Raw genomic sequence first — 25,987 nt, forward strand, 5'->3', positions numbered from 1 at the left:
CAGCCTCAGACCAAAATTGGATTTTAGAAAGAAAGAAATCAAAACAGGCTCAAAGCTGAAAAAAGACAACTGTTATAGATTCAGACAAATAAAAAATGTTTTACTGTGGCTCTTAACAGTGCAAATAGAACTGCTCATACAAGGACGAGACAGAAATTAGCACTGATTAAAAGCAAAGGCATGAGATTACTTATTGTAAACATGCAGCTGCTACACGTGTGTCCATGCACACACCCACCTTTCAGCAACATTTCGGGCGGTCTGGAGGAAGCGGGCGTGGTCATTTTCCTTCAGGCTCTGTTCAGCTTGTGTAATCAGGGCGCTTGAACGTTCAAGACACTGGCGACAGTTCGCAATCTGCTGAGCCAACTTACGTAGCTTCATCACCTGAAACAAACAGAAATATACTCACTGATGACATGCTGCAATTAACCCGGTTTTACTCATTTGCTCACACTTGTTTTTCCCACAACAATGTTTAACTGGAGTCTTTCTCTTAGGTCATGACCACACAGAAGAAGAATGCAGGTGGCATCAAACTCTGGTTTTTCAGAAATGTTAATATCTACAGTGTAATTTTTTTGTACATGTTCTGAAAGGACAAAGTGTTTCGACCCCAAATATCAAACATGTGGAATAAATTTTTGAGGTGCAAGAATTAAATTGAAGATATTAACAGTGAGGGGTATTATACACATACAGCCCAATGTGATCTAAAGTGGATCAGACCAGTAAATTAATATCATTATAACCTCTAAATAACAACTCCAAATTTTTGTCTGTTTTATCAAGAAAAAAGTACAGTTTCATGATGAAAATGTTTACATTTACAAACTATCCTTTCACAGAAAATGTGAATAATCTAGATTGAAATTTGGATATGTTGAATTTTAACAGTATTATGCCTGGTCCTAAATGTTTTATGTCTTAATAATGTACATAAAATGAGGTATAACATTGTCAAAATTGCACAAGAATAAATATTTACAGGTTATGATGCTATAATTTTACTGGTCTGGCCACCTTCTACATCTCAAATATAATTACATGTACACCCAAACATGATGACCACTTTGCTGACAGGTTGCTTCAAAATTATGATACAAAGTGAGCACCGTTACAACCCAGTGGGATGATTCCTGATAAGCGTTACAGGCTGTTATTAAAGAACACACAAACAAAAAATCTGCAGGAATCTTGGACTGATATCAGAAGGATTTGGAAAAAGATCAAATTCTGTGAATCTTTGAAGAACGTTCAATTAATGTAACATGAGGAAACAGAAAGCAGGTACCAGTACCCATCTGTGTGAGCGAGGCAGATGAAAGGAGAAAAACCTAAATGCATTAGGATGCAACATGAAACAAAGCCAAACTGAAAGAGAAGCTTTCCTTAAAATAAAATATTGCAAATGTGTGTATTCTGTCAATGGCATCTGTAGACAATACAGCAATAAACCTGAATATATAATGTATAGGCACAGAAATAGCATGTGTAAACAGGATTATAGACAGGAAGGCGAAGAATATGCATTTATGGCTCAGAGAGCTTATAATTCACATACTGTGTTCATGAACACATCAAACAAACAGACACAACTGAAACAATAATGATCTGGGTAAGATATACTCTGAGGATCAAGGTTCAAGATGCACTTTATTGTCATATACACAGCAGTACTGAGCAATGAAATTCTTACTTTGCAAGTTCCCTTCACACGACTAACGTAAACAATTAAACTAATTTAAAGGAAATAAAGGAAATAAACTGTACAATTAAAAGAATTTGAACTAAATTAAAAGGAAATGAACTGTACAATTAAAAGAATTTAAACTAAACTAAAATCAAAATTAAAAGAATTTAAACTAAGCTAAAAGAAAATAAAGGAAATAAACTGTACAATCAAAATAATTTAAACTAAACGAAAAGGAAATAATGGAAATAAACTGTACAATTAAAGCAATTTAGGGATAGGCTCCAGCGACCCCCATGACCCTAGTGAGGGTAAAGCGGGTTCAGATAATGAATGAATGAATGAATGAATGAAATCAATTTAAACTAAACTAAAAGAAAATAAAGAAAATAAACTGTACACTATGCAAGGAACAATAAATAGGGCAAATAAAATAAAGTGAGCTCTCTCTGCAAAGGGTATGTGCATCAGGTGCAAAAAAAAAAAAAAAAAAAGATTGATTGTGCATTGATTGTTATTGATACAAAATACTGTCCCAGTGGTAAGGCATCTAAGTTTAACCAGGATGTGTCTGTGCTTAGAGAAGAAAGGCTGAGGGTCAGAAAAAAAGGACCAAAAGCCACATTTAATCCAAATTCCTACTAACCACTCATGTGTCGCTCTTTATATGTTGTCCAAACATTTACAGATGTGCTAATCTAAAGGAAATTGCAACAGTCGGCAAAAAACTAAGCAAGGAAACTTGTTTTGTCCCCAGAATTACCATATTAGTGCATACACACACCCTTTTACTGTGAGAGGGACTGAATCCATTTTGACTGTAATTTGTCCATGGGTTTACTGTAATATAATTTCCGCCTGAGCATAAGGAGACCATTTTTGTCTAATTTGAAATTAAAGTAATGTATTTATCTTCATTTCCACTGATATCCTGTTTCCCCAAATGAACTTAGTGAAACTATCCATGGACGAGAGAAGAGGCAGCATGTGAGCCTCCAGACTGTCAACGGAAAGGTGAGCAGCGGAATAAAACACCAGCTTTAACATGAAGTGCTTTTAAGCAATTATGTGGAAATGAAACCTTAGTGAACTTCGAAATGGCAACTGGGAAGGAAAAAGTAGTCTTATTGTCTGAAAACAGCATACCTTCAGTAAAAAGCTAAAAAGAGCAGAAACAACATTTAATATTAAGAGTGCCCTTAAAGGATTAGTCATTTATATTTTCAGCAACACATTTTTTGCTTGCAGAGCTTGAATTATGCAAATATGCACTCATTAAAATGCACTGCGTGACAATCGGTTAAGCGCTTGTCATCAAAAGCTCTCAGAAAAAAAAAAAATCAAAACAGTATCTAATGTGCACTAGCTTTCTACTGCTGGAAAAAGTTGCTCTTGCTTAGAAGTCTCTGTAAGCTGGCAACTTAATGGAGTTTTCAATTGGCGTCTTAGCAGCTCCTCCACTAAGTCCACCATAATCTCTTGCCACAATAAACGACATTTGAGCAGGTTGTTGACCGCACACAGAAAAGAAGCGAGATGGGTTTAATGGATGGGTTATTATTTGACAACACATGCCTCAAACAACAATTTTAGAGATGATTACTCTCTCCAAGAGAATAATAGACAACGCAGTTTGTGTGTGTGTGTGTGTGTGTGTGTGTGTGTGTGTATGTGTGTGTGTGTGCAGTTCACTTCATTTAAAGACTCCCTCATCTAGAGCTAAAATGGAACAGCCTATTCATATATTTACACCTTAAATACTGTAGCACCAGTTAATCAGTATTGTGTTTTTCACGGTTATAATAAGAGGCTGAGTCACTCTGAAGGAACGAAATTACTTTCTTTTAATATTCAGTTTACAGTTCGTAAATTGGTTAAAAATAGAAAAATAAAGATTATGGTCATGGTTGTTTATTGTGCATTCTTCTGTGCAAATATATATGTATATATATATATATATATATATATATATATATATATATATATATATATATATATATATGTGTGTGTGTGTGTTTATTTATTTATTTTTTTTGCATAAGAAACATCCTTCTACTTCCATTATTGCTTGCAGTTGTTAAGCAGTGATTTTATTCTGGTAAATGTAACTTTTTTTTAGCCATTTGTAGAAAATAACTAATATGATTTTCAGATGTTAATCTATTTTTTGGGTGTCCCTTGCAAACTGAAATCACATACGCCACAGCTGAGTGTCAGAATTAAAGATTAAAGATAAAAAGTTTTCAGACACTCTTAAAGTTTTAGATAATCTCAAATATTATAAAAAATATTTGTGGGAAAAACTTTTTGTGTTTCAAAAGGTGTGGCAGCATCAGACAGATACAAACAAGTGCAAATTATAATTTTTTGGTTTATTGTTAACAAGAAAAAAACAAAACTATATCCTTGACAGTTTCAACATGTCATGTCCTGGATGTGTTTCATTTTCTTGCTGAAACATTAAGTTCTGACCTTGACAGAACAGAGCATGTGCGGAAGGGAACACGTAGGTTTGAAGAATGGAACAATGCACATGAAGAGTTCAATGACATAAGAGTGATATATCACACATACATGGGGAGTCCAAAAACTTTTTCCGCCTCTGTAAAGCCAACATATAATTTTAAGTTATTAACTCTGAAGGCTTTAAAAGAGAAGTGAAATAGAGTTTGAGAAAGAAAGAAAGAAAGAAAAAAAACAAAACAGGCAGTAAAGACTCTTGGAGGACGAGTAGTTAAATGATAAAGACACGCTTGTACACATAGGGACATGGGAATAGTCTGCGTTTTGTTTGGACACGAAGAGATTAAGAATGACTGCTGAGTCTCCTTAGCGAGAGGGAGAGAGAGAGAGAGAGAGAGAGAGAGATGGTAAAGAGGAAGTGAGAGAGAGAATGGGAGCACCTTGCACAGCTCTGCTCCCCATAATCAAGCCTACATAATCCTGTTATTCTGTTGGAGAGTCACCTCTGAACACTTTCACAAAAAAAGGGCAGTATTAGTCATTTTAGCCTGAAATGAGCTATGTTTACTTTTATCTGCACAAGGGGGCTGTGAAAATGACTGGTGTCTCTATCTTTGAGAGGAGGAGTTCAGAGTGTGGCCAGGTTTGAAATAACACACACTCTACCACTGGCATACTGATTCTGACAAAAGGAGTGTGTCACAGCTCTGATACCCCTATGACGTATGGCCAAGGCGGATTTTCATGGTACTATTTAACATGATGTTCTTCTTTTGCTAACTGCTGCCTTTAACGGTGCATAATTCTCAATTTACTGACATAAAATGGCTGTAGAGCTCAGGGGAATTGGACAAAAACAGGCATATATGATGGAGCAGATGAGCAACCACAACTGTAAGGACCTAAAACTACTACAGTGCAATTTGCCATGTTAGGTTTCAGACAAATAATGATTTACAGCACTACTTATAGTTTACTTTTGCAGTTTTAAACACTGGGATGAACTAATAATCCACCTTTTCTTCAAATAAACAGCTTCATGTTGATTAAATTACTTCACATATGTTGTACAAATATACAGTATGATAAACATGGCAGTAATAGTCTGCCAACGGCTGCCATCGTGATATTACAAGTCTCATGTAATACATTATGGTAATTTTCACATACAGCTTACTGCAATGTATACTACAATAGGGAGTAGCATGTGTGGAGTACATAGTGTCTAGCCAATGCATAAGTTCATGGTACTTTTTGTGAAGGATGTTTCATATTTAGTGATTCTGCGATCAGGGCCAAAATACTAGTACTGTACAGCCCTTATTTTATAGAAAAATACATGATATTAAAAAATGCAAAAGTCAGCCGATGATAAATAGATGCTTTAGTCAGAAGTACTCACATAAATTGTTGTCTCATGCATTTACAGTCTTTGCAGTTCTAAATGTATCCCCCTCAAGATATTTTCCTTTCTCAGCTGTAGTCGGAAGTTAGTAACACACAAAAAGTATATTTGAGTACATCTGACTCGTCTTCCTTGACCCCTTAAATATTAACACATCACCTGCGAGCTGACATCAATCAAGCACTCCTCCTGTGTTTTCTGTGTCTCTCCTCGTTCCTCCGTCTCCTGTGTTTCATTCCTCTCGCCTGTACTAGACAGTCTTTTACAGACCCAGACTCTCAGGAGAACAAACCTTACTCTTTGTCTGCAATCACTGCGGACACAGTCTGACACACTTGCTCTCTCTCTCTCTGTCTCTGTCTTTCTACCTCTTTCAAACACACACACATCCCGCAACACACCTATTTCAGCCCTCCTGTTCAGTGTTTGGAAATTTTTCATCTCTCGACAAAGCTTTTATGCTGCCTCGAAGGATCGTCCACAAGCACTTAAAACGTCACCTCTGGGAGGGCACAATTTAGAGTTCGCTTCACTATGAAACCTTCTGTATTCAGGGCAAGTCAGCGATCTACAACTGAGCATGTGCGCACACACACACACACACGTCTGTACAGTAGGTCGTGGACTCTTCCTGGACTCTCAGTAGTGAGAGGTCTTTGCTGCCATCTCAGATTCTTTCCACACACAGTCAGACTGGCTGCCTTCATATGGGTGAGGCTTTGCTCCCTCTTTTCCCATTAGTTTTTCCAGTTTTCCACAAGCATCCATGTAGTGTAGTAACATAAAAACATACAGAACTGCTACTTTTATGATACATACATGCAGCTGTACAGAAGCACTGGTCCATCTACCAGCAGAACGTCTGTATATGAGCTGAGTTGAGTGAAAGGATCCAGTTTGACTCAGCTTGTTCTTCAGTATAATTCTGCTGATTTAGCAGCTTTCATCTATAACATGATGAACCCTACTGATTGCATCAACTTGTTCTTACCATAACTACTGTCATATTTGGGGGTTACTATGAGGCAGAGCACAGAGCCTGCCTTAATTAGCATTTTCTTCTGATTAGCCACAAGGGAGCACCTAGCATGCCAATGACCCAGATATTTTCCTCAGTAGTTGGTGAAAACAAAACACGAGTCACAATATCTGTGAATATTGGACTTGTTTCTCTTCCTCATATAGGTCAAAAAAAGATTAATACAACATTAAGTTACTGAGGCTTTGCATAAACAAATTAGTTTCAAGCACTTTTTGTGGAATTCTGGGAAAAACGTTACCTTGGACTCCTTGATCTTCACAGCGATGACCTGTTTTCTCTGGCGGATGATCTCCACAAGCTCATCACACTCCTCCACCAGCTTGGCTTCATGCATGGCTGTGTTTACCTGGACAGAGAAGCATGTACCCATCTAAACACAAAATATACACAGGTAACACAATCACACGACATCAGTCATATAATACCATGATATATTATTATGGTACATTGATACAAGTTTATTGCCAGTGGTTTTGTTCTTTTGTGTATTATAATTATACACAATCTCTGAGTCGTTATAATTCCTGAGATTTAAAAATAGGGTGAAATTTTGCTAAAATCCTCAGGAAGGGCTGTGCTTGGGTTTGCTAGAATCAAAGCTGGTTTATCTCACTCACAAGACTATTACACTGTCATTAAAGTGGCAAATTTATCTTCATATAATGGTAAAATAATAGATTGTGTGATTATTTCTACACTCAAGTTGCCAAGCAACTTATCTACAGTTCACTGTTCCAGGCTAACACTAAATGAACAGCCAATTTCATGTTGTGTGTGGGCGGATGGGTGTTACTAAAGCACTAAGGGTGTTGCCATACTAATCCACTACCAACAGATTTGCTACTTGATTCAGAAAAAGTAAAAATAAAAATGTCAAACTGTATACAATATTGATGTACACTGATATAAGACACTTCCTATGTTGGATATAGGATTAAAATTGGTCATTAAGTTTCTATAGTCTACTCCTATGAGTGAAGTGAGTCCAACTTCATAGAGATAACAGAAGCCACTGCAGGAGCTCATTTAAAGAATGAGAAAAATGACAGATTCACTGTAGAATTCAATTAGAGATAAACCAGCACAGTGTGGTGCCTGGAAACTTCTGAAGTCTTCATAGAAAGCCACAATGAAAAGTAAGAACTCTACTAACACATCCAAGAAAGTTAAGACTATCAGAGGTTGATTATATAGGCAGCAAATCAGCAGAGGAGTTTTAACAGCATCACAAGACACTTCAGCCTGTGTTGAAGCATTAGAGAGAGTTTTCTGCAGTGCACTAATACTGAGCAGGTGCAGAAGCACCCATCAGTACAACAGAGACTACACTGAGGAGACCCTTTCACTGCTCTGACTGGTTGTGGAAACCTTAAAATAATTATTGAATTGAATTCATAAGGGTTCTTTAAAGTCAGGTGGTCTTTAATAGACAGCTGTTGTACATTAGGGTTTTACTACAAGCATTTAACAATGCACATCTGGTACTTATATGTATATGCTGCAGTATGTTACAGTGTATGTCATATGTTACAGTACCAATGCTCCTGTTATGTCCATGTCAAATAAATGCATATAAAACTTGAAGCACTTTCATACTTGGCTTTTTGATTTCTGAATGCTCTGAATGCTTTCAACCTTGAATTCTAACTACAACTACAATAACAAAAACTTTTACTGTTTTTATTGCAGTTGTCTGTAACATCACACCATTTTTCACTTTTATTGTTACTCTATATAATTTTTAAAATGACAGTTAATTACTGTCCTTCCTCTGCATTTACAGCTTCATTTCTTTTTGATTAGTTCCCCCATCCTTAGATTTTACAGGGTTGTGACTTTCTGTCATGCTGCATACTATCAAACTACTTACTGCAACAACCGAGTTCCCACTCATCACTCCACAAAGCTCATTACAACATGCCGATCCAATTAAACCTCATTATTCACACACACACCACCACGATTAATTCTGTAAAGAGCCGTCTTATGACTGCAGGTTAGCAATTAAACAGGATAGATGCATCCGTCCAGGATCATTGTGAGTTACAACTAAGCTACTTGGCAGCTTATACTTATAGAAACAATATTCATCTGTCTCTCTTCTTCCTCTTTCACCTCACCCAGGACCTTCTCGTCCTCCTCCTCCTCCTCTTCTGCCTGCTCCTGACATTATTATCCACTCCCTGGAACACAAACATTGTCACCTACTGCGTATCGTCCTATTCATCAAGTCCCTCTGCAGGTGCACTGGAATCACAGCACCAACTTGAAGTGAAAGGGTTGGTCTATTATAGGAATACGAGGAGAACAAACACAACAAGATTGGAAACACTTTTAGTGTCAAAGACTTTTTAGCTGCCTCTGAAAAAAAAAAAAAAGTTTCCAACATTCACTAAAGCAGTGGTTAATTTTGATGTCAATGTTTATCAAACCCATTGGGGTTCCATTTTGTATTGTGAGTAGTGTAAACAGATTTACTCCACTGGAAAATGATGGTCTGTAGTGCTGATGACTGCATTAGTCTAGATAAAATGCAGACACAGTTAGAATCCGAACAACTTTAAATAAGCCTATTTAGTCCTTTTTGGTCCAAATGTCACCCACAGTGCACAATCTGACACTATAGTCACTAAATTGTCTATTGCACTCACCAAATGTGCAACCGCTGCTCTCTTACTGCATATGTGGGTTTACACTGGGCGCGCACAAGTGGTTACATACATCATTAGGCTCAGATCATTATGTCAAGATGAACTGTGTTTACTTATAGTTTTTAAACTGTTGAAATGAGCTGTATTAATTACAAGCTGAATCAAAGTGAACTGGACAGCTACTGTGTGTCACTACATTTTCTAGTATCAAGTGACTGACAGTTACCATTCGCCTCCCACTCTGCTGTTTCATCCAATAATGATGTGACTGATGTGTGAGGCAGTGGATGACATGGACTGCCAGTTATTCGGATGCTGTCAGTCACAAAGAGGTGAGCTCCGAAAAGGAAGAGGAGAAAAGTCGTTGCCTTTCAAATCTCCTCGATATTGTGACTCCACAATGAAATCTCTTATTATGTTCAGATTTAGAGAAAATCTGTTGACTCCAGATAAATTGAGCTGAGTTTTAATGATGTTGCAGTGTTCATTCAGTCTTTGTCACGGCTGCAGCGGCTGCACAATAACATCACAGATCCTGCCAAACACTACAAAATCACCCACCCACCCTGATATAACAAATCCCAAATTATTTTCTCTTAAACTCTACATCTTAACAAGCTCATGTCAAGTTGACAAGTATTGTTCAAACCCACACAAGTCCTCAAGTTTTATAACATACCGCTACGTGTTCTTGACTAAAACATAAAAAAAACACTGTTTCTTGGGTTTAAATATTAATTTCTATATATGCTTCATGAGCTAATACTCCCATACACGTGTATTTCAACAAACTGTGAGTTATAGACCAAACCAATAGTCACACTATACCTGTGTGACAAAGATTAGCCTCTACTGATTACTGTCTCTTCCGATTATTTGTTAAAATTCTGTTATCCAGATAAATTATTCCATGTATATTTTAATTACAAAAGTGAAAAAAAACAAAACAAAACAAAACAAAAAAACCCTTTCAGTTGAATTGCAAACCAATTAAATAATACCACATATGTATAATCATGCTTCCATTTTCATACATCAGATATGTAGCCAAATTCATACAAGTTTTGGTGAGATACTAAATTGAAAGGTGAATCTAAAATTAAAAAAAGAAAAAAAAAAAAAAGAAGTGAGTTAGAAGTACAGACAATTGGACAGTGGACACCCCCCAGAGACTGGCTGTAGCTAAAATGGTTCTTGTCCAAAACTTGGTGAAGACTGGTCCAGGTTCCATACAACTCTTGACCTTTTGCTCACACTGAAACATTCACATCTTGAATCAATTCTGTGCTCATTCCACTCCTATCACCCTCTGCTGCCTCCTATTCCTCTTTACTTTGAACCCTCTTCTTTCTGTTTTACCTCTCTGTGGATTGCCTCCATTCTGCACACATCTAACTGACCACCAAATGCTTCTCTCGCTGCCGCGCCGCCTAGCCTCTTCCTCTCAGATAAGATCTGCTTAAACAGATGCACGGATTCAGCCTGACAGCTTTATCTCAGATGCCGTCCACGGATCCTGGGATAGCTCCCAGAGATTTATGACGCACAAGTGGCACCTGGCTCTAAAACAAGGAAAAATGACTTTATGAATTCAATAAGTAAGATAAAATGCAACTGGGAGACACAGCATATCAAGGACATTAAGTCAAAAGGATGTGATTATCTGATGCGATGGCTATATGGCTATGAGTTTGAAGATGACCTTTCAGCTTTTATCACCAAGCCCTATTAAATAGTTTATGTTATTGGACACTTGACAACTTTGACTTTTGTCAACCTTTAATTTTTAGCCAAAAACACATCATGCATTACGCATACACACATGGTCATAAATAATATTGTCAGTTAAGGTCTATGCTTAATTGCTTGAAAATAAACATGGTCAGCCTTGTTAAAATGTATTTTTTTAATGATTTTTGATACTCAACTTGTTATTTGTCCTTAATGTGGACGTGAAACACAAAACATTATTACTGTGGTTTGTTTGATTTTTACCTCAGAGAAACTATGGCACGGCAATAAAACCTGTTATTCACTTGGGCTTAGTAAAAAATTAGACTGTATCTCCACTAACCACAAAAAGGCAGTCATCTCTAAGGTTTAAAGTTAAGGTTAACCTGCTTTATTAACCCCATACTCAAATCTGGTGACTGCATTTTACCCACCCTAATATAGATATAGTATCTAGCTTTAGCATTGGCACTTATTAGGAGAAGTGAGCTGTCACTGAAGGCACTATGGGAACAATTCCAGATCTTCATCAGCACCACGGTCAAGGGAAACTGAGTTGACCCCAGAAGCTTTTTGATGTGAGATGAAAATGCTAACCACTACACCACCAACAAACATTAAACAAACTGGGTGAGGTCACACTGTTGGTTCAGCCCTTAGATTAGGTTGTTCTCTGTTAGGATACATAAACGGGATCAAATTGGAAAATACATATTGACTGTGATGGACCTGTACAGAAATGTGGTGGAACAGTTTGTAGAGTAACCTAAAATGCCTGAAGGGAACACAAATCAACTCAGTGGAATGGTGCCATCGCTGTATTTAACTACACAGATGCTATGTTGAGTTTATCGCTCAGCATAAGACACTCATAATCATATACCTCCTTCACATCACAACTTAAACATTTTATGAAGGAAAACCAAGCCTGTGGTCATCTGTAGATTGTCCTCACTGTATTGTTTTGTGTGTTTTTATGATGTTTTGTCTTTTGTCTATTGTCTTTCTTGCCACTTGCCTATAGACTACAGATGGAAGTATTTATAGCTGCAGATGTTCATTAATATGCACTGTCCCTAATAAATAAATAAATAAAGGTTAAAGGTTAACTTGCTATATCTTAAAGGTGCTATGTTAGCTTTGTGTTTGTATTCATGATCAGGTTACCATTAAGTGCATTGTTATACATGGTAAATGCTTTTGTTTAATTTTTTTTTGCTTGTGTAACTGTAAAATGATTGTATACTTTGGTCATAACAGTGATATTCATGATTTATAATTAGCCATGCACAAACTAGCAGCAGATATGAACCAACTGTGTCACATCATCACCTAGTTTGCTTAAAGATGGCTGGAAAAAAAAAAAAAAAAAAAAAAAATTCAACCGAATAACACATTTTTTGCAGTGTTCTACCAATCTGTAGATAAAAATCTAACAAAATACAGCAACTATGTTCAGTGTTTCATGTCCACTTTAACTTCACATGTCAAATACAGTGAACAGATGAAAATTATATACCAGGCAAAAAGGGTTTAGATATCCAAATGTTCCCATGTGTTGAAAGCGTGAATATAGTTGTAAAATAACCTCTGTATTCAGCTGCAGTAGTGTCACTATCTCTGACTATATCTGTGACTGTGTAGAATAAGAGCTCGACTGAAAAGGCTTTAGAAAAACAGCAAAGACAAACAAAAGACCATTTTACAGACTCTCTGGCAAAAAGGTAAAGGAGAGTACAAGATGAGGCCTGATACAAAGGATTAGACAGCATTAAAACCATCTCCATGCAGCAGATTCATATTCTGCACACAGCTTTAGGGATCAGCTTGAGTGTACATAAACCTAGACGGGTCTTGGCTAATGACTTACAGCTCATTGTTTAATGAAAAGACATACACGTCTGAGCATTAACACCCACTAGGCTTCTGCCTGATGTGATTCTTTCTTTTTTCTAACAGTTCTAATTCAGCTGTGCTTACAACCACAACTGTGGGCTAATTTATTTTCCTCTCAGCTGGCGACGTAGTTCCAGAGGTTGGAAACACTGGCTGCTGCTTTGACTGCTTCCTCAAACAGCAGTTTCTCCACATTAGGTGTGTCTGGATGAAGCGTTCTTATCCTGAGGTACAGTATTTGAGTTAAGCAAACTGTGCCTTAATAATGAGAAGACTCATTAAAAAGCTGCCAGAGAAAACAACATGTCACAACATAATGTTTGTTAGAGGAGGATTATTTGAACCACCTCTGGAGTGAGAACCAACACAAAGGCAGATACAATCATTCAGAGAAACATGATTAAACAGTAAATCTGATCAACTGTCTAACTCAGTAGACAGAGACAATAATAATAACAATAATGGAAAACTTCAGAAATTAGCTTACAAACTGACAAACTTTCAGGTTCCATGTTTTATTTGTGTAAAGTGTGGGAAGTATGGTGTAAATATGAAAGGTGGGGCTTCCTAGAAACCAAATGGCGATCTGCCCCTTGTACAGTCTCAATTTATCAATATTGATCCTTTGAGATATTTATAAACTTTGCTGCTACAAAATAGTAGCTGGTATAAAATTAGGACTCAGTAGGCGTGTTTTTAATGTACACTGATGTCCATAATGTTGGAATAACTTTATTTTCAGACTTTCCTCTTTTTATTCCTATTTATACACATCTGTAATCACCTTTAACCAAGTGCACAGTCCAAGTTACACTTTATTTAACAAGAATAAATCACTGTCACAGTCATTTCATGAGAAGAGGTGAAAATATTTTAGTTCTACTTCATGGGCAAGAATGTAAGATTATCCCCTGCATGAAAATGAGCTATTTCATTTAATTTAATTTACTGATCATATATACAGTATGTTCATAAAAGCTCAGAGTAAATTCAAAGGTTATTATTTCAAAAAAGTGAAAACTGTAGAAAAAGTGATTTTTTTAATCGCTAACAAGGGTCTAATTTCACATTGGAAAATGTCTATGGGAACAGCAAAACTAGAAAAAAAAAACTGTCATAATTTCATTGGCTCAAGATGTTTTTGGCCATTTTAAGTGCATAGAAGAAACGGGAACACCTTTTCATATACAATCCGACATAGTAAACATTTAACTCACATCACAGATTAGCAACACAACGCAGTATAGATTATTCACTCCAAACCAGTTTATAGAAACACACATAATTTGCATTTTCGCCTTTACGACTCATCAAGCATGGCCACAATGAAACAAATTCACAAAACAAAAGGGCAAAAAAGGAACTGTTCTGAAAAAATAAATAAAAAAAGAACATCCTTGTTCTTAAAGTATCAAATAAATACAGATTTCAGTTTGTAGTCGAAATATGTTATTGTATCAATAACATCCCTATGCTGTCCCTATAGGCAACAAAGGACTATTTCATTTGATTATTTTATTTTATTTTATTTTATTTCATTTTACTTCATTTTATTTTATTTTATTATCCGAGTGCCTTGAACTTGTTTCTGGCTGTTGTATTTTTACACTACTTACTTTTAGAACATTGATGATCTATTTTTTTCCCTACAGTTCCTTTTATGCCCTTTTGTTTTTTACGCATTCCGCCCATGCCCTTGATGAGAACCAGATTCCTTTAGACACATTTATATTCTGTTCTTCTTTGACCCAGTGAAGTACCTACTACTTCTACTTTCTTTGGAGTTAGTGGTCAGATAGTTTTGTCAACACAAGGTTTGAACAGTGAACATTGCGAAGTGACATTTTGTTTTGTGTAAAAGCAGACAACTGTTAAACTAATTCAATACAAATGATTATAAAATGATGTTTGGTTCAGGATTACCTAAGGACACAACTGTATCTATCATAAATTTGACTGAAGTTTCTTTTGTATCCAAATAGATTTCATATTAATACAGTTTTTGGGGAAATATTTCCCTCCAGATAGTCTAGTGGAGTAGGTGTGACCTGCTTCCTATACACATCCAGCTCCTAGATATAGATGGATCAATATGGACAACAAAAATGTATATAGTAGCTAAATAACATTCAATGCAAAGGTTTAAAAATTCTTTCTGCTCAGTTTATTTGTTGAACATTATTTTACATTTCACAAAACTCAGTGACAGAATTAAAAATCCTACACCAAACATAATAATAAGAAGGAAAGCCTCCTAAGAAAGGCACATCCAACACCTCATCAATTCTATGCATCTTTTCCTGAGACAGACGAAAAGTTAACTCCCTGAAGAGAACCCCAGGAGAGCGAGGCTGCATCGCTGCTGTGTGCTGACACACTCGAAGCGGATTCACACTGTGTTTGATCATATCTTTGGCGCCGATACAGTATGATGCAAACAAGGAGAAGAAGAATCCAGGTCACACTCAAAGCCCTTCAGAGGCTTCTTACTTTGCGCATACATCTCTCACTCCATCAAATTTTGTATTCCCTGTCTCTGTTGCGTTGCATTATTGCTGAGCGTTTTCTTCAGGACTATGCATGGATCGTTTTTTACGAAAAAGGTCATTGCTAGTCACGCTAGCACTCACCTGCTTTGTCTCTTCTCTACTTGTATGCCTGTTTTTCCTTCCCTTAATCTTTCCTTCCCTTCTCTGCAGTTCACCACCCTCACTAGCGACTACCAGCATTTCCATTTTTCCACCTCGTCCTCTCTTCAACCCTCTCCCTCGTGCTCCCCTTTCCCTGTCCATTAGGAGCCAATGCACATTATCTCACCTGAAGACATCACACTCCTTCATTGTCCCTGTCAATAATTAAACCACCGTTTGACACCGGCATCATAAAGTTGCGGGTAAGTATAAAAAGGGTGGAAAACAGTTTCTTCAAATAATTTGCTTAAGAGTCAGTGGAGCGTGGTCTCTCCCATGCTATCGCTCCTTATTTCTTTTTGATGAATAAGTGATGAGATGCTGTTGTTGTCAGCAGTGGCACAACATTTGTATGCAGACAGAGACAAAAGAAGACTGACTTTTTTTTTTACCCTCAAATTCCTGCACCGTAGACAAATAGTTTGTCTGTAGTTAATGAATCACAGGGCGATCATTTAATTTTGATTGGGTGAATGATTCCATGAGTTGTTGTTCATGGACCTCTGAGTGACTTCGAAGGAATGGAGTCAAGACTGGCTAATAAGAAATGAACTGCACAGAGTGATGGCGGCACCAAAGTGCATTTGTCCTCTGGGGCCATTAATGTCAAATCGCACAGAGAAATGATGGTGGTTATTAAGAGCGAGTGTGTTAAGAAATATGTGCGAGAGTGTGCGTTTGTAGATGCTCATGTTACTGATGCAGGGCAGCCAATGGTGCATTAGCATTAGTACTGTCTGGATGACATCATACACTTCTTCTATTCACCCATAAAGACCCAAACAGCCACTGGTGACCCAAACTATCTACTGACCTAAACTGTTAATATACTGTTGATCCATTAGTCCTATCAATACATGTAAATAATCGGTGTAAAATGCAGTTTGTCATCTTTTCATGGTCAGCAGATATGACCCATTTGGACGTTCAAAGGCTCCATGGTTAACGTGGAATCACCACTGTCTTGTACAACAGGGGTTCCCAAAGTGGGGGTCGCAAAATGATTTTCAGAAGCTTCTTGATGTGATCCCTGAGCTGGTTTTGACTGATTAAGGGCAGTATTGTTGCACCTGTACTTTAAAGGAAGGATATTGAGAGTTTCAAAGTACGTAGGAAGTCATATCACTTTGGAAGAGCTAAGGATTCATTACTACGTCATGACCAACAGCTTGACAGTGACAAACAGGTAAGGCATTGTTGGGCCTACAGGCCCAAAATGTCAAGTACCCACAATGCAATGTGACAAACATGCCACAGCATCATAGCGTGACTCCTGTGCACATGTTTTTTTAAATGCTTCAGTCACTTCGGGGGTAGTGGGGGTCATCAGTCTCTGGCATCATTATTTTGGGGGTCGCAAGTTTAAAAGTTTGGGAACCCCTGGTCGACAACATTGATTCATCAGTAAAACCCAAGAAGTCTGATAAATGACAGTGGATAGAAACACTTTGTTTTATGTTCAATTAATGATATATTTTGTTGACAAAGTCACTCTCTTCAGTTTTCTCTGTTTCTGATATAATAAAACACAACTTTAATCTGAGCTTTAATGAACATCTACATGATCAGTAAATCATATATAGGAAAATACATAATTTACACTGAAAAAACACAAAATAAAAAGAATCATATTAAATAAATGGTGATAAATCAATTAAGAATGATTAAATAGATAGAAAAAAATCATTTGGGAAGTGCTGCAGAAGAAGCACTGAGTTAAAATCACAGCATTGGCCCAAAACCAAGTCAACAATGACCAACACTGGCTGAGGCTGTAATTTTTTCCAGACAGGTTTAGGTTCACGCCAGGACAGAAGACTGCATCACCTCTCTGATTTAATCACTAAATCAAACAGGGTGAAATGGTTGTGAAACATTACTAGCTTGTGACAAGTCAAATAAAGTTTCCACTTGTAAGATATATGCCATTTGACAGATAATCTTATCTGCGATGACTTGGGAGCATAAATTTCATGTATGGGTGGCGCCAGGGGGAATTAAATTGTTGGGTTTTGCAGCAGTAATTCATCCAAAGCCACAACAGACTGAGCTCTGTGACAACCAAAGTTAAATGGAGAGCTTAAATGTTTCAGTGTTTCTAACTACAGCAACAACTTCACAGAGATGCATGTAAACGACACCATAAGAGCAGAAAATGAAAGCGATTCTTTGCATCTTGGATGTTGAGCTGCTGTACGAGAGCTTTTAGTTGTAGCTTTTCCCACAATGAAGTGGTCATTTCTGTGTTTCAAGCTGTCTGGATTACACAACAATCCCTTCCAACCATTTAAGAGAGGATGGCTGCTGAGAGCTACTCAAAATCATTTACTCATGAGTCATGGTTTGAGTCAGATTGTCTGGAGTGAGAATATTGGTCAAGTAGAAGAGGTTACAGAGATCCTAACTGGTATCTTGTGTTTTCATGTTTCACTGTCGCTGGATTGTGATGCTTAAGTGACTCATAAAAGACCGTCCTACACAAAGGCATAACAATGAAAACACACATTCAGGTCAATATTTATGCTGCTGTTACATTAGTACAACTTTGTTTGTCGATAATTTCCTGGTGCTGTAATAATCATTCAACACATATTAATAATATAGTAACAGTATTTTGACCTCTGTACTTCCTCTTGACAGTAATGAGAGACTATATCAGCTCCAACTTCAATACAGGATCGTTAGTGTGTCAGAGACGCTGTTTCAGGAGAAATAACACTGAATGAGGCTGATAGACTGATGTTAAATGGAATTTATTCATCCTTGAGCTGCTGCGCCTCTAGAGCTACATTCCTGAACCTAACCACCATGATGACAGGGAAGGAACCAGACAATATCCCTCAAATTCCCACCAACCCAGGATCCCACCAGCACAGAACGACACGGTCACAGAAGTATGCCGCATACCTCGACCTGCTGACAGATCTGGATGAGTTTGGCCATTTGGTTCTCCAGTTCGCTGTTCCTCTTCACCAAGTTGGTGAGGTTGTTCTCCAGGGTTTGCTGTTTAAAAGAAAGGAGCAGGGACAAAAGGGCAAAGAATAAACATTAGCATACAGCAGTAACGGTGTGACTTCACTGATGCATAAACACCAGAACTGTCAATTTTAATTGGGATTTGCAATAATAAATAGGACATTAATTGACTTCTGTATAAACATGCAATTAAAGTGTTTTTCATTCAAGAACCACATAAAATACCAAAATAAAATGATATGTAATTAGATTGAAGATTTCAGCAACTGAACCTGTCAGTATTTTAATATTCAGCAATTACCTTGTCTGGTACATGGTTGATTCAGAGGCATTTAATGTCATTTACATCGTGAAAACACTAAACTAATCAAATGACATCCACTAACTGAGAGGTACATGCTTCCCCCGTTATTAATATGTGTTTTATTTCCTTACAACACAATAGTGATATACTTTATATGAACAATGGAATGAAAAAGCAAAATTATTGATATACTGAGATGCTTTCTGCAACAGGGACTAGAAAACATCACTATATGCTTTTACATTTTAACATGTTGCCCTATGTTCTGTCACATAAATATTCATCGAGTTCACTCTTTATTTTGCTCTGACCTCAGGGTTACTGTACAACATGTTGAATTCCTGCAAAGTAACTCTTAAATGTAGCCAGACTTTATTTTAATAGGGTAGTGAACTGTAACTGCTGCTGTTGGTCTGCTGTTAGTTGGCAGCCTGTCATTTGAGACACTTATAGAAAAAATGAGTCCAGAACTCAGCCTGTGAGACAGAATCAGCTGCAGTCTTGTTAAAAATAATAAAGGATGGCTGTAAATTGGAGAGTATCTGTCTGTTTGATACATATATATGTCTGACATTATAGCGGGTTGAAATATTGAATGATTATTTATGTCTAGTATATGTGTCAATGATTCTGCATGATGTAAATTTTCTCTGCTTAAATTAAATTCTGCAAACTATAGATGCTTACCTTTGAATGTTGAATTAAGGCTAATAATACTGGCAATTGACCCTTTATGTGTAAGCAACATATGGATTTATGCTATTTCTTTTTTTTTATTGTGCATGTTTTTTATCTTATCCTATGGACCTAATTTTTGTGTCCTTAATAAAGCTTGAATGAAATGAATGAATGCATATAGAAAATATCACTAATGACACCTTAGCACATGCTAGATCCTTAAACTTTAACTGCCTCATTTGATCATACTTTACATTCAAGTCAGCAATCACATGAAAAACTGAACCAATTAACCTTCACTGACAAATTTAATGATCAAACACTCAGTTGGTATCCTTTAACTGTGACTGTGTTGGCAAATGCAAATCAAAAGACACACACACGCAGACACACACGTAAATAAACTCACTCAAACACGTACAGTTACAAAAAGATGAAAATGGAAACAGGCAGAGAGTGAGCCAGAAATAGAACTGCCGTTCAAAGGAAGCAAATCAACGATGGCGGCAACGACAACGAGCATCAAAACAACAACAAAAACAACCACAGCTGCAAAGAGAACAGCAGAACAAAGCAGCAGACAAGCGGCGGGTGTTTGAAGTAACTCTACTCATGCAAGTGAAAGGGAGGTGGGCTGGACCAGCATCTGGCCACGGCTGTGACTGTCTGACTGTACCTGGGTCTGTCACATGGCCTTTCCTTGTTTTCCATGGGTGTCACTGCCTGTCGCTCAGCCTGCGATACTGAATCTGACTGTTGTCTTTTTGACTTTGCATCTGCTTAATAATTCATTTCCCTGCTTATCTCGCTTTCTGCATCCCTTCCTTGTCCGTCCAGGTGTCTACCTGCGTACCTGTCTGCCTCTCTGCATCCCTGCAGCGGGGTGGGGGGTGGGGGTAGGGGGGGAGGAGGAGGGTTGGTAAATGGCAGCCAGGGAACTCACCGCAGCGCTTGTCTTTGAAGCCTCCATTACCGCATCTGACACTCTGCCCGGGCTCACCTGATAAGCCTACGAACACACACATACACCCACATAAGTGCACACATAAACACACACACAGACGAGCCTTGCTGGTCTGATCGCACAGTGTCTGCCACCAAAACGCAACTGAAGAGGATAACTTCTCCCTGATAACGTTGCCACAAATACTCCTATATGGTCTTGAAGTGCCTGTTAACAGTATATTTGTTTCCCTGTTGCAAGTACTTGAGCCACATCAGTAGAATAAGCATTTGGTTGTTGTGTCACAGCCCTATGTTGTGTGTGTGTTTGTGTATGAGGGAGTTTGAAGTGGAACATCAGTGAGAGGGGACAGATGGGTCATTAATTAGCAAGCTGGAGACGAAGATGATTAATACATCAGAACACAGCTGCCTCCCGTGAGACTGCAGTGGAACAAACTCCTCTGTCCTTTACATACATGCATGTGTATCTGTTTTTGTGACTCAGTAGGTGCATCTACACACATTTACAACTCAATATAGATGAACCACAAGCACTGCGGCATATAAAAAACTACATGTCCAATAACTTGTGGGTCAGTAAAGCTGCACTATATTTTTGTGTGCATCCTTGTATGAGTGACCACACATAGCATTAGCATTTATATGTGTGTGTGTGTAGCGAGGACTCAGCCTGACTTGCATTAGGACTCCTGTGGCTTCAGCCCAGCAGGCAGGACGAGTGGCAGAGAGAGAGTGGGAAGCAGAGCAACCGTCAACAACAAACTCATTAAAACACACAACACACATCAAAGATGGCAATGGGATTGAATGTGGGAAAAAACAAGGATAGAGGGGGGGCAGAAGAGGGTGCACTAGATGACAGCGACAGCTAGTGTTGGAATAATGGAGACATGCAAAAGTTAGTTAAAAAGTATATCAGAAAAGACGCATCAGAAAGATATTTAACCTGTGTTTGTTTGTTTTGTTTTTTTAATTTGTTGCTTGTTTGTTTGTTTTTAAATGGACTCCCGAGCCTGAAAATAAAGATGATGATGATGATGATTTAGTTCTGGACTTCTACTGTGAGAGTGAGTGGATCTCAAAAAGCACCTATATATTTGGTGGTGTGAAAAGAAGAAATTCAAGAGCATCAATACAAAAGGGCAAAGGTAGAAAAAGATGGAAAAAGATGGAGGGAGCAAGAGCTATATGTCAAAGTTGAAAAGCGAAAGAAGCAGAGAATGGAGGGATGGGGGAAATAAAAACCAAGCAGAAATGAGTGACGAATTGCATTTTTGTGGCTTGAGGCACAAGATGGCACCGCACCGGGGAAGGCAGGGGTATTAGCATAAGGTAATATCATTCATTCACTGATTTAGCATTAGATGTGGCATGTCATGAGAGCGAGCAGCGAGTGAGACTGAAACAGGAGTGGTGGGAGGGGGGCTGATGGGATGGAAATAGACACAGGTCCCACGCTGAGAGGGGCAGCTTGGCAGAGCAGCTTCACTATGGCCTCTCCTCTTTTTTACACATCTCTCTTTTCCCTTGTTATCTGTCTCTCCGTCATTCTCTGCTTTTTGGTCGTTTCTGGGGTAATTCTCTGTTCCCCTTAACCTGACTTTCTGTCTCCTCCCAGACTCTGTGTCTCTACTTCAGTCCTTATTCTGTCCAACTCGGCACAGTTACAACTGCAGCTGCTGACAGCCCATCATCTCGGGTTAGATCACCACCCCCTCATATGACTTCATTGTGATGAAGGGCTCCTGGGTCCCATTGCTTTACAGATGATCCCATATCTCTTTGAAAAAAAAAAAAAAAAAAATAGATCCCTCTTGATATTACAGTAGCTACAGAGGGAATGCGGCAGATTCAATCGATGCACCTTTCCCACAGGAGACTCTTATTTGATGCAGGTTTACTGAACATCAATTCAACCCATGTTTCAGACTCTGAATTAAATTACATTGATTAAAATTTGTGAAGCTGACAAAAAGCACTTAGCAATGTTTGAAATGATATTACTGCAATCCAGTTACAGAGTTATGAATGTGTTACTCTCCTAATTGGTTATTTACTGGGGGAGCATTAGAGGAATTCCTTCTGAGGTCAAATTCAATTTAAAGTTGAAATTGCAAAAAAAAAAAAAATCTATCCAAATATCAGACAGAAAATATAAGGATGTGCTTTGGGGAAAAAAAAAAAAAAAAAGATTTTGGATCGACTGTCTAAAATGATCACATTGTCAAGCCACTGAATCTTTAGGTTGTGAAGACAGTGTAGCAACAAAACTGCAAATGCCACCACAACAAAAATGGAACAGAATGCCCTGAAGCTAAGTAAGTATCTAACTTCAAAGTCATTTACTTTTAATTAATTCTGGATCCTCCCCCATGCACAGGAGAAACAACAAGACTGAAAGAGAGACAGAAATGAAAGTGAGGGAGATTAAACTGGAGAAAGAGCAATAGAATAGAACAAGCTCACTTTACAGCTGTTGTTAACAAGACGCTTTTCAGAGTCTGGACGTGTCAGTAACACAAGCCTTCTGGGAAACAGGGTTTTTGTCTGAGGATAATATTCCATAGGGCAGAACTCTTGAGCCTGATGAATTGTAGCAGTGAAAAACAAACGGGGAGTCATGCATGTCTCATAACCCGCTGGCTGGGGCCCAATTAATGAGACCAGTAGGGATGCTTAAAATGTGAACATTTTTTGTAAAGCGCTACTAAAAGAAGACATCTAACACTTCAGCGGTCTCTGTTGTTCATTGGGCTAGGTCATTCACAGCAAGTGTGACTATGCATTACAATTGCATGAAGAATATATCACAAATGTTTCACACTTTTACTGTCTTTCATGCCATCAGTGTGAAATATCCTCTATCTTTACAAAAGCTTAAACTCTGAATGAACTACGGTGCCCTTCAAGCTGTCACCGAAAGCAAGAATGTTCAAGGAAATGTAATACAGTGAGCCGATGAAAGCAGAAATTTTTAAGATAGTGACGGCTTTCATTGTTGAGCAAAATTGCTTAGAAAAGTGAAAGAAAAAAAGCAAAAGAGTGAAAGAGCAAGTTAGTTTAGTTAACCTCTCCTCATGTTTAATTATGTGGAAAAACCAGTGAATAATCCACAAGTTATTCAGGTTTTTATGGACGGGATTAAGAACAACAACTTCCCCCGTATGATTGAAAGAGACTAATGAATAGTTATAACTACTGAAGAGCAGTAAGCAGGCCAGACACAAACTGGCATTTGATTTTGTTTATTAGACTGTGCTGACAATCCCTTGGGCCTGCCTACGTTTTTAGCCTCCCAATTATTTGTTTGGGTCAGGGCCGGAATATCCCAGAACTACAACAAACAAGAAGAAAAGACAGAGCGAGTATGAAAGGAATAAAAAAGATTTAAAAAAAAAAAAAAAGGACCTAAAAATAGACGCTGCATGACGCAAAGCTGTACCCAGACCATTTTCTCACCTTCCACAGGCCTTTATTAGATAATTTCATATCAGATTACAGGATACTGTGATATTTGATGTAAAGAGATGGGAATTTAATGCTGCGGATTAGCTGGGAACTGGACTGAGATGAAGTGGGGTTAGTGAGAAACAGTGATATGGTTGAATGGGCTTAAAGGATCTTTCTGTTTCATTTCAATCGACCTAAGCTCAACTCTTAGTGGAACAGTGCAATTCTGTTTCATGGATTACCACTAAGAAAGGAAAATAACACACGTTTAGGCTATGAGTGGATTGGCTGGTCTTAAGCATGATCAGTAGCTTTGCTTTGGATAGAAAGCATCTGTTTTTACCTGTTTTTGAGCTTATGGCATTACACTACTGCAGTGTACGTGTGCTGAGTATATTTTAGAAGCAGGCAGTGAGGGACTAGTAAATATAATAAAGGGTTCTAAAAAAAATTGTAGAGGTGAAAAAGCATGTCAGAAATTAATTAATTTGTTGTAGTCTAAGAAACGTAAGTGCTCCAAATGTCAAATCAGTTAACATTGTTCTCTAATGAATCAGACAGCTCTTTTTTCTGTTTTCCCACTAGAGGACATGGAACTATTATGAAACCAAATCCAGCTGTAAATCCCTTGAGATTTGCAGCTACTATGTATATTAAAGCAGTCAAAAACAGTAATGCACAAACTTACAGTCAACTAAAAACTCCTATAGGAACATCCACAGTTATTCCATGCTTTTGAAAAACTGCAAAAAAACTGCTCCTTCTGAATATAAGAATTAAAGAGTTACATCGATCTACAGTCATTTAAAGAAAAGTGGAAATAAATAACTTGACATTTCATCAAGTATTTAGTGGAAGAAGAGCATCCAGGCATAGTCATTGTTTATTAATGTGTAAAATTTCTTCTGGAAAAACTGTGACAACTACAAGATGAACTATCCTCCAATTGTTAGATTAAAATCTATTCATCCACAGAGAGTCAAATCATTTATATATCAGTCAATTAAAATGATTAATTAGATCTACACTATTTGTTACTGAAACCTCATCTATGTTTAAAGCTTCAGTGGGTCGAAATAACACCAGAGTATGAAAATCTCCTCTTGCTCCTATCTCCTCACTGTCCTAAGCATATACAGTATTATACATAAAGATAGACAATGCAGCGCCGTTCCATACAGCTATGGAAAATATCACGACAGCAGAGCAGCCATGAGATGGACTCTTGACAGTGACGGGTCATAACAGCTGTCAATCACCCGCTGACTGCTGTGATGACCTGTAACTGACCAGAGGTTTTCGTCACAGGCTAGATTTACTGAAACATAAAACATAAGAATGAAGACAAAGAGAGAAGTCTGGTTTCCTCTAAGACAACTTGAATTAACTCAAAAAATATACTGAAACATTATTATGGAGATACTCCCTGGATAGTGTGTATCACTGTTTTGTTGCGCATGTTTTGACTTGGCTGGCTTGTGTGAATATGATTAAAAATACCAAAGTAAATACTGAAATCTGCCAGATGGAATATTTTATGTTTCTGTTTTTCTTGTCTTATTTTGCTTATTTGTCTGAAGCTGTTTCGACTTATCAGTTTCTTGCAATTGCCTGTGCAGTCTTTTCAGCTGTTGGTTGATTTGTGAACTGCTGTGACACCTGCGCCTATACAATAAATCAACGGGTATATGAGCAGATCGTAAAAATAGTTTCAATATCTGAGTTGTGCTGCACAGCTCATAACAAATACTTGTTATCCACGTCCGGCCCTATCCAGAGTAGATGATATCATTAGGTTGGTGCTAGTAGCTCCTGGCTGGGTAAGGGATATTCTTGTCATCAAGACTTGAGCTGCAGCCAGCCACCGTGACTCCTGACTAAAGACATTATCATCACGGTTGCCTGGTCTAGCTGCTTTGTAGAAGTAGAGGGCATAGTGCAGCTTTGATAGAGCAAAAAAGCTTCTGAATAAAATGTCAACATATAGGGTTATTTATGTGCACACGATTATGTGCAGTGCTTTTAAATGAACCAGCTGCACC

The 25,987-nt window shown here is 37.8% G+C and overlaps 1 protein-coding gene across 5 annotated transcripts in view; it reads right to left on the reverse strand.

The window, feature by feature from the left end:
* Window positions 1-25,987, reverse strand: part of mid2 (midline 2) — a 182,378-nt gene that overhangs the window by 35,282 nt on the left and 121,109 nt on the right. For 4 of the 5 annotated variants that reach the window (XM_030145659.1, XM_030145662.1, XM_030145658.1 and 1 more), the window contains exons 3-6: window positions 20,473-20,538; window positions 18,479-18,574; window positions 6,842-6,949; window positions 239-387 (exon numbers count right to left, since the gene is read on the reverse strand). In XM_030145659.1, coding sequence (XP_030001519.1) covers window positions 239-387; window positions 6,842-6,949; window positions 18,479-18,574; window positions 20,473-20,538 — 419 coding nt within the window. The remainder of the gene's footprint in view (window positions 1-238; window positions 388-6,841; window positions 6,950-18,478; window positions 18,575-20,472; window positions 20,539-25,987) is intronic. The other variant, XM_030145663.1, reaches the window with a different exon arrangement.

This window comes from Sphaeramia orbicularis, chromosome 10, assembly GCF_902148855.1.
Source record: "Sphaeramia orbicularis chromosome 10, fSphaOr1.1, whole genome shotgun sequence".
Lineage (NCBI taxonomy): Eukaryota > Metazoa > Chordata > Actinopteri > Kurtiformes > Apogonidae > Sphaeramia > Sphaeramia orbicularis.